At 48.0% G+C, this 18,886-nt stretch overlaps 1 protein-coding gene across 1 annotated transcript in view; it reads right to left on the bottom strand.

Annotated features, from left to right (window-relative positions):
* Positions 1–7,148: 7,148 nt before the first annotated feature.
* Positions 7,149–18,886, bottom strand: part of LOC306694912 (uncharacterized protein) — a gene marked incomplete at both ends in the record, with an annotated part of 57,521 nt that continues 45,783 nt past the window's right edge. The window contains one exon of the mRNA XM_079157965.1: positions 7,149–7,311. Coding sequence (XP_079014091.1) covers positions 7,149–7,311 — 163 coding nt within the window. The remainder of the gene's footprint in view (positions 7,312–18,886) is intronic.

Consider the following 18,886-nt stretch of genomic DNA (forward strand, 5'->3'; position numbering starts at 1 on the left):
GAGAGTTCCTGTCCACAGCCAACTTCTCTTTGAATGCTTGAAATAGCCCTATTAGCTGTTAGCTCTAACTGTATTAGCCCCGTTAGATGTTAGCCAAACACATCTCAGAACTCTGCTGCGCACCGGCTGCTAACAGATAACAAGCTCTCCTCCTATCGACATGAGACGACGTGCTCCATTGTGGTCAGTGCTCGGTTCAGTTTATCATTTGCTTAGCGATAGCTTTACATGCCTGTGTCAGCTGGTGACTCAAAAAGTTAGTGAGAACCAGAAGAAAACCAACCCACAGGGTCATGTTATTTCACACTAATTGGCTACTTATCTCTGATTAATTTGTTTCTATCGAACAAAACAACACAGATTTAGTATACAGGGGATAGTATACAAATAGAACTGCAACAAAAGAGCCATGGTTATATAATGTTTGAAAAAAATTATAAATATAAAAACATACAGATGTTAAGTGTCTTGAGAGCTTCATTTCCCCTGTCACGATTAGGCTTTGCCTCCTGTGTATGTATGTCTTGGCCACGCAGTATCCTTGTCTTTTTGTCTGCCTGAACTTACCCTGTCTTCCTGTGCCCCCAGTGGATTATCCTCTCCGGTTCCCCAGCCTGCCTGCCTGCCTCAACAACGCTATCCATTCCCTGCCATGCTTCTATCCCGGTCTGCTTGCTCTGCCCAGGATCACCACCCTTATTCCCTGTAAAATAAACGTTTTCACTTTATTTGAATGTTGTTCGTGTCTGTGTTTGGTTCCGCCACACCACCCCCTGACAGAATTATCTGGCCATGATGGACTTACAGACCACAGTTTGATGCGCGTTGCACCACAACCTTCTGACCTGTTTTCGGGAACCCGCCTGGCCTTGGGAAGGCCTCGTAGTCCAGTTGGCCAACCAAAGGTTGGTAGGCCGCCTTGTCAACCCTAAAAAAAGACATCGGAAGACGGGTCAGTTCCCAGAGCTCTCTGCATCTCCGGCTCCTCGTGTCCTGGTTGACTCCAGTTACCCCCGCATCCAGCTGCCGCTTCTGAGCCGCAGCTACCCACAGATCCAGCTGCCGCTTCTGAGCCGCAGCTTCCCCCGGATCAAGCTGCTGCTTCTGAGCCGCAGTTACCCTTGGACCCAGCTGTCGCTGCCACATCGTTGGGCCACAGCGATCTTCAGCTCCTGACCCTGTTGAGCCACAGCAATCTTCATCTCCTGATCCCGCTGGGCCGCCATCCCAGTACCCCTGATCCCCAGTTCCTGATCCCGCTGGGCTGCCATCCCAGTCCCCCTGGTCCCCAGTTCCTGATCCCGCTGTGCCGCCATCCCAGTCCCCCTGATCTCCAGTTCCTCACCCTGCTGGGCCGCCATCCCAGTCCACCTGATCCCCAGTTCCTGATCCCGCTGGGCAGCCATCCCAGTCCCCTTGATCCCCAGTCTGAACCCCAGTCTCCAGAGTTCCGTCTCCCTGATCCCCAGTCTGATCCCCAGTCTCTAGAGTTCCATCTCCCTGATCCCCAGTCTGATCCCTAGTCTATAGAGTACCGTCTCCCTGATCCCCAGTCTGAGCCCGTGTCCCCAGTCCAGTTCCCCCGAGCCCCAATCTCCCCTTGTTCACATTTAGGCATTTATGAGTGCGACCGGGTGACACTCAATGCACAAGTCCCAGAATGAACTGGAGCCAAAAATAAACAAAATATAGATTTTATTGAAAACGCATGGAATAAAGGACTTGTTTCCACTCAAGTGAGTTTCAATAGAAGGCCTAAATGCCGGTCATAATAAAGGAGGGACAAAGTAAATTATACAATTAATCAATTTTAATTAATTAAAATCAACAAATGAACAACCAAAGAAAATATACAATGTGGGGCTAAACTGCACCATCATGGAGGTCAGTGTAGAATTATAAGTAAAAAGAGGAAATGGTCACAAAATATGAAGACAAATTATTAATAAAACACCACTGCACATGAACCAAATCAAATGTACCTACTCACAGCAAGTTAAGGTGACTCAAACCACACAATCATATAAATATGCAAGATGGCTACTCTACCACTCGGCCCTCCCTTCAGCATAGCACAAAGCCCCACAAGAAAAATTAAACAGAAAATGGCCCATTCAATTGATTAGATGAAAGGCACACTACAATGTAATACGGCTGGGAAAAACATTGGTTGGCTCCTCTGGTGTCTTGGTTTAAAAACTTGCTAGACTGGAAAACAGTTCCCTCCCCCAGATGGAAGACATGCAGGTGACTGGAATCTTGTTTCTTGCCTGATGTGCCAAAGCAGTCACTCACAAGTTTTAGTCCCTCACCAAACCTGAAGAATCAAATTAGTCACTAAACAAAGGCTGGCCTCAGCTGCTCTCTCAGGTGTGTCTCAGTTCAGGAAGAAAGGCCCAGGTGAGCTTCCCACACCATTTTATAGACTAACATTCAACTATAATTCATAAAAAGAAAATCCACATCAGGATGTTCTGATATAATCTGAGTGATACTCTGAGGTGGTCTTCTGTAAATCCTATTTAAAAATAGTCTGTATAAACATGAAGTTTCTGAGTTTTAGGTACTGTACTGTTATTTTGAAGTCAGATAAAGTTTGACTTTTTATTCCAAAAATTGCAATTCAATCTTTCTCTAACATACAGTTTGCAGTTATTTTACGATTATCATTCACTTAATTTATCATCTAATGGTAATTTTTTTATAATTATAACTGTCAGACTGACTGAATCATTGAATTAAAATGAAATTGCTGAGTATATTCACTGGAACATAGGTTTTATTTTGAAGTCAGATATTAAATGCTCTTACCATAATGCATTTGATGTACAAGACCTGCAAAACAATGTCAGGATATTTTGACCGTTCTTTTCGAAGTGGAGGCTGGCTTGACCACAGTATGTCCTGGAGTTTGTGCATCCTGCACAATGAACCATGAGGACAAAGGTGAATAAAATTATATTTAGATCAACCCCCCTCCCCCAAAAAACAACCCTGATTAACTTACCTCCAACTGTTACATCCCACTACCAAGAACTACAATGCATTTTGCATAAGTAGAGTCAAGGACAATGGCTCCCCCCTGTGTCGTAGTGTGGGATAATGTGATGCATTTGAAGTAAGAAGTTAATGGCTGGCCTGTAAAGGAGCAAAGCTAATAACAGCTACTTTACCCTCTGAATGTATGCCCTTATGTTTCTTAAAACATAAAATCATTTTAAATTGTCATTTTCAGTACAGTACCATAATCATGGCAAAATCTAACGCTGCGAGGGCTAGACAAGAAGCATGCCAAAATATCACAGACAAGTTAAATGCGTATGTGTTGGGAAAATATGTAGGCGAATTTTAAGTGCCTCATCACCCCAATCAATCAGATTATATTTCTTTAAATGTGCCTGCTGGCAGTAGGCTTAATGGAATGCATCATCCAATGAGATCTATAGCGAAAATAATGATCTCAACTCTTTCAGAATAAGTAGATAAAAACAAGCCCAAAGAGTATCTAATTGATCCGAATTAATAGATACTTATGAGAATATATGTACTGTATGCGCTTATGTATCATGTACTATACATATGTGTATATACATGTATGTGTAGATTACCATATAGAATAGGAGTTTGAATATGTGTTTGTGAATCTGTGTATGGGCGGATCAGTGTGTATGTATCTATTATTCATAATAAGCAGTGAAAATAAATTGTGTGTAATTCTCTCTATTCTTATCATGAGTCCACCTTAATCATGTTCTACAACAATGATATGCTATGGTGTACTAATACAACTGTCATATAATTATGAGTGCTTTCAACCATCATGTAGTTGCAACCCAGCCATCAAGAGGACACGGGAGCAAGTAAACACTAAGCACACAAACATTCTTCAGAATGGTGAGTCAATACAACATGTACCATGGTAATGTAATGAACACATCCATAAGTTTCTTAAGCGCCAAATAAACTTTAAGAACAGCACGGCATGCAGCGGCTTTCCCGATGTTCTCCGCATCGCCGACACTGTACAAACATGAACCACTCGCTAAACAGCGCGAGGCTGCATCCAGTCTGTGAGACAGTCAATGCTGCACCGTGTGGTGTTCAATGTATGGCTCAAGAAGTTCTTTAAATAAATGATTCCTTGTCGGCAGAATGGATAGCGCTCGTACAGGAAGTCATCATGATGTGATAACGGATCTTGGCGATCTCGAAGAACTCTCCCTATAAAACGCCAATCTGACTAATATTGCTTCCTCATCAATGGGATCTCTGAGGAAGGGAGCTGACACTTTTTTTCCGGGGGAGTGGCAGTTTATCCAGCTGATCTAGCTCAAGCCTGCTCTGGAGCACGTTCAAGTTTATGGATGTGTTGCTATGGTGATTTTTCCAAAATTGCTTCGAGGAACCGAAAAGCCTCACTTATGTAATCTCATCCTGGAAATTATCCGGCTAACTGAGTTAGCCACGTACGAGGAATAGGGCCCAGGTTCTGCTGTTGTTTTGATTTTACTGCTGAATCACCCTATTTACAATAAAGATAAGGGCTAAAAGCAGACTATAATGTAGTTGAAGGTCTTTTCAGTTTGTATAGGTGTAGTTTTAAACAACTTGAACTCCTCCTGTTAAGCTTTCAAAATTGGATGCTGGTATATAAACAGAAAATGAATGACATTGTAGAAAGATCGTAGAAAAGTATGAAAGCATAAAAGTATAACTATTATAACCTGTAACCTTTTTTAATTCATGTTAGCAGTGATTAAACCTATAACTTGTTTTATTTTATGATAGGTGTGATTCAACATATAAACTGTTTAGAGTTAGACACTTTGTGTAACCTAGTCACTTGAGCCTTAAGCAGTGCTTCTGGTTCTAAAAGGATCAAACCAGTTACATTCTGTGTCAGCTCAAAAAGGAGGACTCATGTGTGAGTGACTCATGAGCCTGAAGGAGGTTCCAGCCTTTATTAAAAAAAAAAAATGCATTTTACATTCTACATGCCTTCTATCTCAAAATTGCACGAAAAGTTGAAACTTTAAAAAAAAAGTCTTGATTCGATATCCAGTTAATCAATGTTAACCCTTAGAGTTCTTCAAATTGTACAGTTGCTCCAGGATTGTGAGAACATTGCCACACCTGCTTTTGCTGAATTGCCACTCCTACATACCACCAATAAACAATAGTTGTCATATTATGAACACAATAATGATTCAACAAGTAAGACAGTATGACGGGTATACCATTGTTACTACCTCTGCTTCTCTGCCACTCCATTCTGCCGTTTCCACTTCCCCAGACCCTTACATTTTTTTGAGCCCTTGCAGTCATTGCCATCATATACCTGTCCACCAGATGCTCTTTTCCACCTGTCATAGTCACCTGCCATTCACATTCACCTGTGGATTCTCTTTCACATCTCTTCATACTTGCTCCCCATGCCAGTAAGCCTACCTTCTTTTTTTCAATAAATCACTGAGCAGTTCTTGTTTGTCTGGATTGTCGGCATTTAGGCTCTTTCCATGCTGCCTCGCACTCACCTGCCTCATAAAAGCCATACCACCAGTCCAATTATTTATGGTTTTCGGGCAGCCCAATTTTCATAATTATCCTAATGCCATGGTTATTTATCATAGTGAAAACAGGGGGAAGTATTTAATGCCATTCATGGATAACTTTTCATTGCTTTGAAACAAAATGCATTCGATGACAGTGACATGACTCAACCACCACCAAAACTGTATTTACAGTCCATTTTGCACATATTTACATACGAATTCTCACCATACCACAAAATTACGATAGTAATTTGCTACACTCTGCTTCATCTAAACAATTCAAATCAGCATGATACTACTTTTCCTTCCGGCAGTTGCAATTCATTAACCATATAGAATAATTATTTTCCCCATGGAGGAAAGTTCAGAGACAAGAGGGCTACCGGTTGTGTGGCATTTAGGTTGCATTAGTGCATTTTGGATGTGAGATGAACTGTTGCGTTGAGAGGGATGTTGATAAAGGTCACTTTGTAAAGAGTTTGAAACAAGAACTCAGTATGGAGAAATGTGCGTAACCACAGTCCTAGTAGTGAGGAGAATTAAGAGGCTAAATATGTTCGGGGCCCAGACATTTGTGGTATGCCACTGAGTGTAACCAATTGTATAACAAAAAATCATTTCAATCAATCTTTTTTATTAAAGTGGCTTCACATTTGTCCTTAGTTCATTATTCTTGGCCTTTTGGGTAAAAAAAACACAGAAGCTATACACTGTTCTCATACATCAGAAAAGCTTTATTAAACAGGTTTTAATATATACCAGACCATAATCATATTACTTTAAACCACTGCAATATATATGCATATTATTTATAAACATATTGGCAAAAGTGCAAAAAACAAAACAAAAAGAGTAGAGTGCAGATCAAGGTTATAATTTTCAATTGTATTATATATTTTAGTTTAGAATTTAAGATTTCATTTTACTTTAGTTATCGTCAGTTTTTAGAGTGCCTTTTGCTAGCTTTAGCTTTGTTTCAGTTTTTCATTAGGGTTTAGTTTTAGTTTTTATGTATTTAGTTTTACAGAATCGTTTGATGTTTTTGTGCCAGATATGATGTCTCAGATGGAGCTACATTCCCAAACAAAATAAATGATGGAAGAATTGCGTTGGAATGGCCATTATGTTTTGATCTTGTGATATGGGAATCAACAAGCACTCTTTCCCAAACACACTCACAAGAAAACGTGTCACCTGCAATTTTATTCCAACTCAAATAATAACACTGAGCTGAATAGCTTGGATGAATGGTATTTGATGTAATTAAATATTGAAATCATGTTCTTGTTATTTAATCTCCCTTTTTTCTTTTTGGTCACCTTTTTTTAGTAGTGAAACTTTTTTTCTAATTTGTTTCTTAACCAGGCAATGTTCCAGCTTAGTTTTAGTTTTCTTATTGGGAATCGTTTTTATTTTGTTTCAGTTGAAAACATTATTTTTAACTGCTTATTTTCATTAATTTACGATAATAATCCTGTTTCAAAGTCCTTCTGGTGGCTTCATAGGTACTTTGACGAAGTCCCCTTGTTCTAACAGACAGCAAAGATAATGAGTCCGAGCAGCAGATGGATCATACTCAGTCTGAAACAGAAGGCGTCACTGGTCGCAGCTGCGGGTGTAGTAGTTGTGGTAATAGTAGCTGTGGTTATAGGAGCTGCGGTTGTAGAAGATGCGGTTGTGGTAGCTGCGGTTGTGGTAGCTGCGGTTGTGGTAGCTGCGGTTGTGGTAGCTGCGGTTGTAGTAACTGCGGTTGTGGTAGCTGCGGTTTTAGCTGTTGTGGAAGTTGTTGGGGATGTGGAATTATCCAAGGCGGGAGCAAGTGCATTATTCGGGATTGCAATTGTTGTTGTCGGAACAGCAGTTGTTGTTGGGGTAAAAGTTGTTGTTTGGGCAGCAGTTGTTTGGGCGGCAGTTGTTGGGGTAGCAGTTGTTGATGTTAGGACAGCAGTTGTTGTTGGGGTGACAGTTGTTGTTTGGGGGACAGTAGTTGTTGTTTGGGGGGCAGCAGTTGTCGTTGGGGAGACAGTTGTTAGGACGGCAGTTGTTGTTGGGGCTGCAGTTGTCGTTGCAGCTTCAGTTGTTGGGGTGAAAGTTGTTGATGTTAGGACAGCCGTTGTTGTTGGGGCAATAGTTGTTGTTTGGGCGGCAGTTGTTGTTGGGGCTGCAGTTGTCGTTGCAGCTTCAGTTGTTGTTGTTGGGGCAATAGTTGTTGTTTGGGCGGCAGTTGTTGGGGCTGCAGTTGTCGTTGCAGCTTCAGTTGTTGTTGATGGGGCGGCAGTTGTTGTTTGGGCGGAAGTTGTTGTTGGGGCTGCAGTTGTCGTTGCAGCTTCAGTTGTTGTGGCGGCAGTTGTTGTTTGGGCGGCAGTTGTTGTTGGGGCTGCAGTTGTTGTTGCAGCTTCAGCTGTTGGGGCGGCAGTTGTTGATGTTAGGACAGCTGTTGTTGTTGGGGCAATAGTTGTCGTTTGGGCGGCAGTTGTTGTTGGGGCTGCAGTTGTCGTTGCAGCTTCAGTTGTTGTTGGAGCGGCAGTTGTTGATGTTAGGACAGCTGTTGTTGTTGGGGCAATAGTTGTTCTTTGGTCGGCAGTTGTCGTTGCAGCTTCAGTAGTTGTTGATATGGCGGCAGTTGTTTGGGCGGCAGTTGTTGTTGGGGCTGCAGTTGTCGTTGCAGCTTCAGTTGTTGGGGCGGCAGCTGTTGATGTTAGGACAGCAGTTGTTGTTGGGGTGATAGTTGATGTTTTGGGGGCAGTAGTTGTTGTTTTGGGGGCAGTAGTTGTTTTTTGGGGGGCAGTTGTTGGGGCTGCAGTTGTCGTTGCAGCTTCAGTTGTTTTTGGGGTGGCAGTTGTTGATGTTAGGACAGCAGTTGTTGTTGGGGTGATAGTTGCTGTTTTGGGGGCAGTAGTTGTTGTTTGGGGGGCAGTAGTTGTTGTTGGAGCCACAGTTGTTGATGTTAGGACAGCTGTTCTTGGGGCTGCAGTTGTCATTGCAGTTTCAGTTGTTGTTGGGGTGGCAGTTGTTGTTTGGGCAGCAGTTGTTCTTGGGGCAAAAGTTGTTGTTTGGGCGGCAGTTGTTTGGGCTGCAGTTGTCGTTGCAGCTGCATTTGTTGTTGATGGGGTGGCAGTTGTTGTTGGGGCTGCAGTTGTCGTTGCAGCTTCAGTTGTTGGGGCGGTGGTTGTTGATGTTAGGGCAGCTGTTGTTGTTGGGGCTGCAGTTGTCGTTGCAGCTTCAGTTGTTGTGGCGGCAGTTGTTGTTTGGGCGGCAGTTGTTGTTGGGGCTGCAGTTGTTGTTGCAGCTTCAGCTGTTGGGGCTGCAGTTGTTGTTTGGGCTGCAGTTGTCATTGGGGCTACAGTTGTCGTTGCAGCTTCAGTTGTTGGGGCGGCAGTTGTTGATGTTAGGACAGCTGTTGTTGTTGGGGTAATAGTTGTTGTTTTTGCAGCAGTTGTTGTTGGGGCTGCAGTTGTCGTTGCAGCTTCAGTCGTTGGGGCGGCAGTTGTTGATGTTAGGACAGCAGTTGTTGTTGGGGTGATAGTTGTTATTTTCGGGGCAGTAGTTGTTGTTTGGGGTGCAGTAGTTGTTGTTGGGGCCGCAGTTGTTGATGTTAGGACAGCTGTTGTTGTTGGGGCAACAGTTGTTTGTGCAGCAGTTGTTGTTGGGGCTGAAGTTGTCGTTGCAGCTTCAGTTGTCGTTGATGGGGCGGCAGTTGTTGTTTGGGCTGCAGTTGTCGTTGCAGCCTCAGTTGTTGTAGTTGGGGCGGCAGTTGTTGATGTTAGGACTGCTGTTGTTGTTGGGGCAATAGTTGTTGTTTGGGCGGCAGTTGTTGTTGGGGCTTTAGTTGTCGTTGCAGCTTCAGTAGTTGTTGTTGGGGTGGCAGTTGTTGTTTGGGCAGCAGTTGTTGTTAGGGCTGCAGTTGTCGTTGCAGCTTCAGCAGTTGTCGTTGGGGCTGCAGTTGTCGTTGCAGCTTCAGTTGTTGTTGATGGGGCGGTAGTTGTTGTTGGGGCTGCAGTTGTCGTTGCAGCTTCAGTTGTTGTTGGTGCTGCAGTCGTCGTTGGGGCTGCAGTTGTCGTTGTAGCTTCAGTTGTTGTTGATGGGGTGGCAGTTGTTGGGGCTGCAGTTGTTGTTTGGGTGGCAGTTGTTGGGGCTTCAGTTGTTGTTGGGGCTGCAGTTGTCGTTGCAGCTTCAGTTGTTGTTGATGGGGTGGCAGTTGTTGTTTGGGCGGCAGTTGTCAGGGCTGCAGTTGTCGTTGCAATTTGAGTTGTTGTTGGGGCTGCAGTTGTTGTTGGGGCTGCAGTTGTCGTTGCAGCTTCAGTTGTTGTTGGGGCTGCAGTTGTTGTTGCAGCTTCAGTTGTTGTTGATGCGGTTGCAGTTGTTGTTTGGGCGGCAGTTGTCGGGGCTCTAGTTGTCGTTGCAATTTCAGTTGTTGTTGGGGCTGCAGTTGTTGCAATTTCAGTTGTTGTTGGGGCTGCAGTTGTCGTTGCAGCTTCAGTTGTTGTTGGTGCTGCAGTTGTCGTTGGGGCTGCAGTTGTCGTTGCAGCCTCAGTTGTTGTTGGGGCTGCAGTTGTCGTTGCAGCTTCAGTTGTTGTTGATGGGGCGGCAGTTGTTGTTTGGTAAACAGTTGTTGTTGGGGCTGCAGTTGTCGTTGTCGTTGCAGCCTTAGTTGTTGTTAAAGCTGCAGTTGTCGTTGGGGCTGCAGTTGTCGTTGCAGCTTCAGGTGTTGTTGATGGGGCGGCAGATGTTGTTTGGGCGGCAGTTGTTGGGGCTGCAGTTGTCGTTGCAGCTTCAGTTGTTGTCAGGGCTGCAGTTGTCGTTGCAATTTCAGTTGTTGTTGGGGCTGCAGTTGTTGTTGGGGCTGCAGTTGTTTGTGCAGCAGTTGTTGTTGGGGCTGAAGTTGTCGTTGCAGCTTCAGTTGTCGTTGATGGGGCGGCAGTTGTTGTTTGGGCTGCAGTTGTCGTTGCAGCCTCAGTTGTTGTAGTTGGGGCGGCAGTTGTTGATGTTAGGACTGCTGTTGTTGTTGGGGCAATAGTTGTTGTTTGGGCGGCAGTTGTTGTTGGGGCTTTAGTTGTCGTTGCAGCTTCAGTAGTTGTTGTTGGGGTGGCAGTTGTTGTTTGGGCAGCAGTTGTTGTTGGGGCTGCAGTTGTCGTTGCAGCTTCAGCAGTTGTCGTTGGGGCTGCAGTTGTCGTTGCAGCTTCAGTTGTTGTTGATGGGGCGGTAGTTGTTGTTGGGGCTGCAGTTGTCGTTGCAGCTTCAGTTGTTGTTGGTGCTGCAGTCGTCGTTGGGGCTGCAGTTGTCGTTGTAGCTTCAGTTGTTGTTGATGGGGTGGCAGTTGTTGGGGCTGCAGTTGTTGTTTGGGTGGCAGTTGTTGGGGCTTCAGTTGTTGTTGGGGCTGCAGTTGTCGTTGCAGCTTCAGTTGTTGTTGATGGGGTGGCAGTTGTTGTTTGGGCGGCAGTTGTCAGGGCTGCAGTTGTCGTTGCAATTTGAGTTGTTGTTGGGGCTGCAGTTGTTGTTGGGGCTGCAGTCGTCGTTGGGGATGCAGTTGTCGTTGTAGCTTCAGTTGTTGTTGGGGCTGCAGTTGTCGTTGCAGCTTCAGTTGTTGTTGGGGCTGCAGTTGTTGTTGCAGCTTCAGTTGTTGTTGATGCGGTTGCAGTTGTTGTTTGGGCGGCAGTTGTCGGGGCTCTAGTTGTCGTTGCAATTTCAGTTGTTGTTGGGGCTGCAGTTGTTGCAATTTCAGTTGTTGTTGGGGCTGCAGTTGTCGTTGCAGCTTCAGTTGTTGTTGGTGCTGCAGTTGTCGTTGGGGCTGCAGTTGTCGTTGCAGCCTCAGTTGTTGTTGGGGCTGCAGTTGTCGTTGCAGCTTCAGTTGTTGTTGATGGGGCGGCAGTTGTTGTTTGGTAAACAGTTGTTGTTGGGGCTGCAGTTGTCGTTGTCGTTGCAGCCTTAGTTGTTGTTAAAGCTGCAGTTGTCGTTGGGGCTGCAGTTGTCGTTGCAGCTTCAGGTGTTGTTGATGGGGCGGCAGATGTTGTTTGGGCGGCAGTTGTTGGGGCTGCAGTTGTCGTTGCAGCTTCAGTTGTTGTCAGGGCTGCAGTTGTCGTTGCAATTTCAGTTGTTGTTGGGGCTGCAGTTGTTGTTGGGGCTGCAGTTGTCGTTGCAGCTTCAGTTGTTGTTGGGGCTGCAGTCGTCGTTGGGGCTGCAGTTGTCGTTGTAGCTTCAGTTGTTGTTGGGGCTGCAGTCGTCGTTGCAGCTTCAGTTGTTGTTGGGGCTGCAGTTGTCGTTGGGGCTGCAGTTGTCGTTTGGGCTGCAGTTGTCGTTGCAGCTTCAGTTGTTGTTGATGCGGTTGCAGTTGTTGTTTGGGCGGCAGTTGTCGGGGCTCTAGTTTTCGTTGCAATTTCAATTGTTGTTGGGGCTGCAGTTGTCGTTGCAGCTTCAGTTGTTGTTGGGGCTGCAGTTGTCGTTGGGGCTGCAGTTGTCGTTTGGGCTGCAGTTGTCGTTGCAGCTTCAGTTGTTGTTGATGGGGCGGCAGTTGTTGTTTGGGCAACAGTTGTTGTTGGGGCTGCAGTTGTCGTTGGGGCTGCAGTTGTCGTTGCAGCTTCAGTTGTTGTTGATGGGGCGGCAGTTGTTGTTTGGGCGGCAGTTGTTGGGGCTGCAGTTGTCGTTGCAGCTTCAGTTGTTGTTGGGGCGGCAGTTGTTGTTTGGTAAACAGTTGTTGTTGGGGCTGCAGTTGTCGTTGCAGCTCCAGTTGTTGGGGCTGCAGTTGTCGTTGGGGCTGCAGTTGTCGTTGCAGCTTCAGTTGTTGTTGATGCGGTTGCAGTTGTTGTTTGGGCGGCAGTTGTCGGGGCTCTAGTTGTCGTTGCAATATCAGTTGTTGTTGGGGCTGCAGTTGTCGTTGCAGCTTCAGTTGTTGTTGATGGGGCGGCAGTTGTTGTTTGGGCTGCAGTTGTTGTTGCAGCTTCAATTGTTGTTGGGGCTGCAGTTGTAGTTTGGGCTGCAGTTGTCGTTGCAGCTTCAGTTGTTGTTGATGGGGCGGCAGTTGTTGTTTGGGCGGCAGTTGTTTGGGCTGCAGTTGTTGTTGCAGCTTCAGTTGTTGTTGGGGCTGCAGTTGTAGTTGGGGCTGCAGTTGTCGTTGGGGCTGCAGTTGTCGTTGCAGCTTTAGTTGTTGTTGATGCGGTTGCAGTTGTTGTTTGGGCGGCAATTGTCGGGGCTCTAGTTGTCGTCGCAATTTCAGTTGTTGTTGGTTTTGCAGTTGTCGTTGGGGCTGCAGTTGTCGTTGCAGCTTCAGTTGTTGATGGGGCGGCAGTTGTTGTTTGGAAAACAGTTGTCGTTGGGGCTGCAGTTGTCGTTGCAGCTTCAGTTGTTGTTGATGCGGTTGCAGTTGTTGTTTGGGCGGCAGTTGTCGGGGCTCTAGTTGTCGTTGCAATATCAGTTGTTGTTGGGGCTGCAGTTGTCGTTGCAGCTTCAGTTGTTGTTGATGGGGCGGCAGTTGTTGTTTGGGCTGCAGTTGTTGTTGCAGCTTCAATTGTTGTTGGGGCTGCAGTTGTAGTTGGGGCTGCCGTTGTCGTTGCAGCTTTAGTTGTTGTTGATGCGGTTGCAGTTGTTGTTTGGGCGGCAATTTCAGTTGTTGGTTTTGCAGTTGTCGTTGGGGCTGCAGTTGTCGTTGCAGCTTCAGTTGTTGATGGGGCGGCAGTTGTTGTTTGGTAAACAGTTGTTGTTGGGGCTGCAGTTGTCGTTGCAGCTCCAGTTGTTGTTGGGGCTGCAGTTGTCGTTGGGGCTGCAGTTGTTGTTGATGCGGTTGCAGTTGTTGTTTGGGCGGCAGTTGTCGGGGCTCTAGTTGTCGTTGCAATTTCAGTTGTTGTTGGGGCTGCAGTTGTCGTTGCAGCTTGTCGCAAACAACAACTGCCGTCGGGGGCGGCAGTTGTTGTTTGGGTGGCAGTTGTTGGGGCTGCAGTTGTTGTTTGGGTGGCAGTTGTTGGGGCTTCAGTTGTTGTTGGGGCTGCAGTTGTCGTTGCAGCTTCAGTTGTTGTTGATGGGGTGGCAGTTGTTGTTTGGGCGGCAGTTGTTGGGGCTGCAGTTGTCGTTGCAGCTTCAGTTGTTGTTGGGGCTGCAGTTGTTGTTGGGGCTGCAGTTGTCGTTGCAGCTTCAGTTGTTGTTGATGGGGCGGCAGTTGTTGTTTGGTAAACAGTTGTTGTTGGGGCTGCAGTTGTCGTTGGGGCTGCAGTTGTCGTTTGGGCTGCAGTTGTCGTTGCAGCTTCAGTTGTTGTTGATGGGGCGGCAGTTGTTCTTTGGGCTGCAGTTGTTGTTGCAGCTTCAGTTGTCGTTGGGGCTGCAGTTGTCGTTGCAGCTTCAGTTGTTGTTGATGGGGTGGCAGTTGTTGTTTGGGCGGCAGTTGTTGGGGCTGCAGTTGTCGTTGCAGCTTCAGTTGTTGTTGGGGCTGCAGTTGTCGTTGGGGCTGCAGTTGTCGTTGCAACCTCAGTTGTTGTTGGGGCTGCAGTTGTCGTAGCAGCTTCAGTTGTTGTTGGGGCTGCAGTTGTCGTTGGTGCTGCAGTTGTCGTTTCAGCTTCAGTTGTTGTTGATGGGGCGGCAGTTGTTGTTTGGGTGGCAGTTGTTGGGGCAGCAGTTGTTGTTTGGGCTGCAGTTGTCGTTGCAGCTTCAGTTGTTGTTGATGGGGTGGCAGTTGTTGTTTGGGCGGCAGTTGTTGGGGCTATAGTTGTCGTTGCAGCTTCAGTTGTTGTTGGGGCTGCAGTTGTCGTTGGGGCTGCAGTTGTCGTTGCAACCTCAGTTGTTGTTTGGGCTGCAGTTGTCGTAGCAGCTTCAGTTGTTGTTGGGGCTGCAGTTGTCGTTGGTGCTGCAGTTGTCGTTTCAGCTTCAGTTGTTGTTGGGGCTACAGTTGTCGTTGGGGCTGCAGTTGTCATTGCAGCTTCAGTTGTTGTTGATGGGGCGGCAGTTGTTGTTTGGGTGGCAGTTGTTGGGGCTGCAGTTGTTGTTTGGGTGGCAGTTGTTGAGGCTTCAGTTGTTGTTGGGGCTGCAGTTGTCGTTGCAGCTTCAGTTGTTGTTGATGGGGTGGCAGTTGTTGTTTGGGCGGCAGTTGTTGGGGCTGCAGTTGTCGTTGCAGCTTCAGTTGTTGTTGGGGCTGCAGTTGTTGTTGGGGCTGCAGTTGTCGTTGCAGCTTCAGTTGTTGTTGGGGCTGCAGTCGTCGTTGGGGCTGCAGTTGTCGTTGTAGCTTCAGTTGTTGTTGATGGGGCGGCAGTTGTTGTTTGGGCGGCAGTTGTCGGGGCTCCGGTTGTCGTTGCAGCTTCAGTTGTTGTTGGGGCTGCAGTTGTCGTTGCAGCTTCAGTTGTTGTTGATGGGGTGGCAGTTGTTGTTTGGGCGGCAGTTGTTGGGGCTGCAGTTGTCGTTGGGGCTGCAGTTGTCGTTGCAGCTTCAGTTGTTGTTGATGGGGCGGCAGTTGTTGTTTGGTAAACAGTTGTTGTTGGGGCTGCAGTTGTCGTTGGGGCTGCAGTTGTCGTTGCAGCTTCAGTTGTTGTTGATGGGGCGGTAGTTGTTGTTTGGTAAACAGTTGTTGTTGGGGCTGCAGTTGTCGTTGGGGCTGCAGTTGTCGTTTGGGCTGCAGTTGTCGTTGCAGCTTCAGTTGTTGTTGATGGGGCGGCAGTTGTTGTTTGGGCTGCAGTTGTTGTTGCAGCTTCAGTTGTCGTTGGGGCTGCAGTTGTCGTTGCAGCTTCAGTTGTTGTTGATGGGGTGGCATTTGTTGTTTGGGCGGCTGTTGTTGGGGCTGCAGTTGTCGTTGCAGCTTCAGTTGTTGTTGGGGCTGCAGTTGTCGTTGGGGCTGCAGTTGTCGTTGCAACCTCAGTTGTTGTTGGGGCTGCAGTTGTCGTTGCAGCTTCAGTTGTTGTTGGGGCTGCAGTTGTGGTTGGGGCTGCAGTTGTCGTTTGGGCTGCAGTTGTCGTTGCAGCTTCAGTTGTTGTTGATGGGGCGGCAGTTGTTGTTTGGGCGGCAGTTGTTGGGGCTGCAGTTGTGGTTGGGGCTGCAGTTGTAGTTTGGGCTGCAGTTGTCGTTGCAGCTTCAGTTGTTGTTGATGGGGCGGCAGTTGTTGTTTGGGCGGCAGTTGTTGGGGCTGCAGTTGTCGTTGCAGCTTCAGTTGTTGTTGGGGCTGCAGTTGTCGTTGCAGCTTCAGTTGTTGTTGATGGGGTGGCAGTTGTTGTTTGGGCGGCAGTTGTTGGGGCTGCAGTTGTCGTTGGGGCTGCAGTTGTCGTTGCAGCTTCAGTTGTTGTTGATGGGGCGGCAGTTGTTGTTTGGTAAACAGTTGTTGTTGGGGCTGCAGTTGTCGTTGGGGCTGCAGTTGTCGTTGCAGCTTCAGTTGTTGTTGATGGGGCGGCAGTTGTTGTTTGGTAAACAGTTGTTGTTGGGGCTGCAGTTGTCGTTGGGGCTGCAGTTGTCGTTTGGGCTGCAGTTGTCGTTGCAGCTTCAGTTGTTGTTGATGGGGCGGCAGTTGTTGTTTGGGCTGCAGTTGTTGTTGCAGCTTCAGTTGTCATTGGGGCTGCAGTTGTCGTCGCAGCTTCAGTTGTTGTTGATGGGGGGGCAGTTGTTGTTTGGGTGGCAGTTGTTGGGGCTGCAGTTGTTGTTTGGGCGGCAGTTGTTGGGGCTTCAGTTGTTGTTGGGGCTGAAGTTGTCGTTGCAGCTTCAGTTGTTGTTGATGGGGTGGCAGTTGTTGTTTGGGCGGCAGTTGTTGGGGCTGCAGTTGTCGTTGCAGCTTCAGTTGTTGTTGGGGCTGCAGTTGTCGTTGCAGCTTCAGTTGTTGTTGGGGCTGCAGTTGTCGTTGGGGCTGCAGTTGTCGTTGCAGCTTCAGTTGTTGTTGATGGGGCGGCAGTTGTTGTTTGGGCGGCAGTTGTTGGGGCTGCAGTTGTCGTTGCAGCTTCAGTTGTTGTTGGGGCTGCAGTTGTCGTTGCAGCTTCAGTTGTTGTTGATGGGGCGGCAGTTGTTGTTTGGGCGGCAGTTGTTGGGGCTGCAGTTGTCGTTGCAGCTTCAGTTGTTGTTGGGGCTGCAGTTGTCGTTGGGGCTGCAGTTGTCGTTGCAACCTCAGTTGTTGTTGGGGCTGCAGTTGTCGTTGCAGCTTCAGTTGTTGTTGATGGGGCGGCAGTTGTTGTTTGGGCGGCAGTTGTTTGGGCTGCAGTTGTCGTTGCAGCTTCAGTTGTTGTTGGGGCTGCAGTTGTGGTTGGGGCTGCAGTTGTCGTTTGGGCTGCAGTTGTCGTTGCAGCTTCAGTTGTTGTTGATGGGGCGGCAGTTGTTGTTTGGGCGGCAGTTGTTGGGGCTGCAGTTGTGGTTGGGGCTGCAGTTGTCGTTTGGGCTGCAGTTGTCGTTGCAGCTTCAGTTGTTGTTGATGGGGCGGCAGTTGTTGTTTGGGCGGCAGTTGTTGGGGCTGCAGTTGTCGTTGCAGCTTCAGTTGTTGTTGGGGCTGCAGTTGTCGTTGCAGCTTCAGTTGTTGTTGATGGGGTGGCAGTTGTTGTTTGGGCGGCAGTTGTTGGGGCTGCAGTTGTCGTTGGGGCTGCAGTTGTCGTTGCAGCTTCAGTTGTTGTTGATGGGGCGGCAGTTGTTGTTTGGTAAACAGTTGTTGTTGGGGCTGCAGTTGTCGTTGGGGCTGCAGTTGTCGTTGCAGCTTCAGTTGTTGTTGATGGGGCGGCAGTTGTTGTTTGGTAAACAGTTGTTGTTGGGGCTGCAGTTGTCGTTGGGGCTGCAGTTGTCGTTTGGGCTGCAGTTGTCGTTGCAGCTTCAGTTGTTGTTGATGGGGCGGCAGTTGTTGTTTGGGCTGCAGTTGTTGTTGCAGCTTCAGTTGTCGTTGGGGCTGCAGTTGTCGTCGCAGCTTCAGTTTTTGTTGATGGGGCGGCAGTTGTTGTTTGGGTGGCAGTTGTTGGGGCTGCAGTTGTTGTTTGGGTGGCAGTTTTTGGGGCTTCAGTTGTTGTTGGGGCTGCAGTTGTCGTTGCAGCTTCAGTTGTTGTTGATGGGGTGGCAGTTGTTGTTTGGGCGGCAGTTGTTGGGGCTGCAGTTGTCGTTGCAGCTTCAGTTGTTGTTGGGGCTGCAGTTGTGGTTGGGGCTGCAGTTGTCGTTTGGGCTGCAGTTGTCGTTGCAGCTTCAGTTGTTGTTGATGGGGCGGCAGTTGTTGGGGCTGCAGTTGTGGTTGGGGCTGCAGTTGTCGTTTGGGCTGCAGTTGTCGTTGCAGCTTCAGTTGTTGTTGATGGGGCGGCAGTTGTTGTTTGGGCGGCAGTTGTTGGGGCTGCAGTTGTCGTTGCAGCTTCAGTTGTTGTTGGGGCTGCAGTTGTCGTTGCAGCTTCAGTTGTTGTTGATGGGGTGGCAGTTGTTGTTTGGGCGGCAGTTGTTGGGGCTGCAGTTGTCGTTGGGGCTGCAGTTGTCGTTGCAGCTTCAGTTGTTGTTGATGGGGCGGCAGTTGTTGTTTGGTAAACAGTTGTTGTTGGGGCTGCAGTTGTCGTTGGGGCTGCAGTTGTCGTTGCAGCTTCAGTTGTTGTTGATGGGGCGGCAGTTGTTGTTTGGTAAACAGTTGTTGTTGGGGCTGCAGTTGTCGTTGGGGCTGCAGTTGTCGTTTGGGCTGCAGTTGTCGTTGCAGCTTCAGTTGTTGTTGATGGGGCGGCAGTTGTTGTTTGGGCTGCAGTTGTTGTTGCAGCTTCAGTTGTCGTTGGGGCTGCAGTTGTCGTCGCAGCTTCAGTTGTTGTTGATGGGGCGGCAGTTGTTGTTTGGGTGGCAGTTGTTGGGGCTGCAGTTGTTGTTTGGGCGGCAGTTGTTGGGGCTTCAGTTGTTGTTGGGGCTGAAGTTGTCGTTGCAGCTTCAGTTGTTGTTGATGGGGTGGCAGTTGTTGTTTGGGCGGCAGTTGTTGGGGCTGCAGTTGTCGTTGCAGCTTCAGTTGTTGTTGGGGCTGCAGTTGTTGTTGGGGCTGCAGTTGTCGTTGCAGCTTCAGTTGTTGTTGGGGCTGCAGTTGTCGTTGGGGCTGCAGTTGTCGTTGCAGCTTCAGTTGTTGTTGATGGGGCGGCAGTTGTTGTTTGGGCGGCAGTTGTTGGGGCTGCAGTTGTCGTTGCAGCTTCAGTTGTTGTTGGGGCTGCAGTTGTCGTTGCAGCTTCAGTTGTTGTTGATGGGGCGGCAGTTGTTGTTTGGGCGGCAGTTGTTGGGGCTGCAGTTGTCGTTGCAGCTTCAGTTGTTGTTGGGGCTGCAGTTGTCGTTGGGGCTGCAGTTGTCGTTGCAACCTCAGTTGTTGTTGGGGCTGCAGTTGTCGTTGCAGCTTCAGTTGTTGTTGGGGCTGCAGTTGTGGTTGGGGCTGCAGTTGTCGTTTGGGCTGCAGTTGTCGTTGCAGC

This window comes from Pholis gunnellus (genome assembly GCF_910591455.1).
Source record: "Pholis gunnellus genome assembly, chromosome: 4".
Classification (NCBI taxonomy): Eukaryota; Metazoa; Chordata; class Actinopteri; order Perciformes; family Pholidae; genus Pholis; species Pholis gunnellus.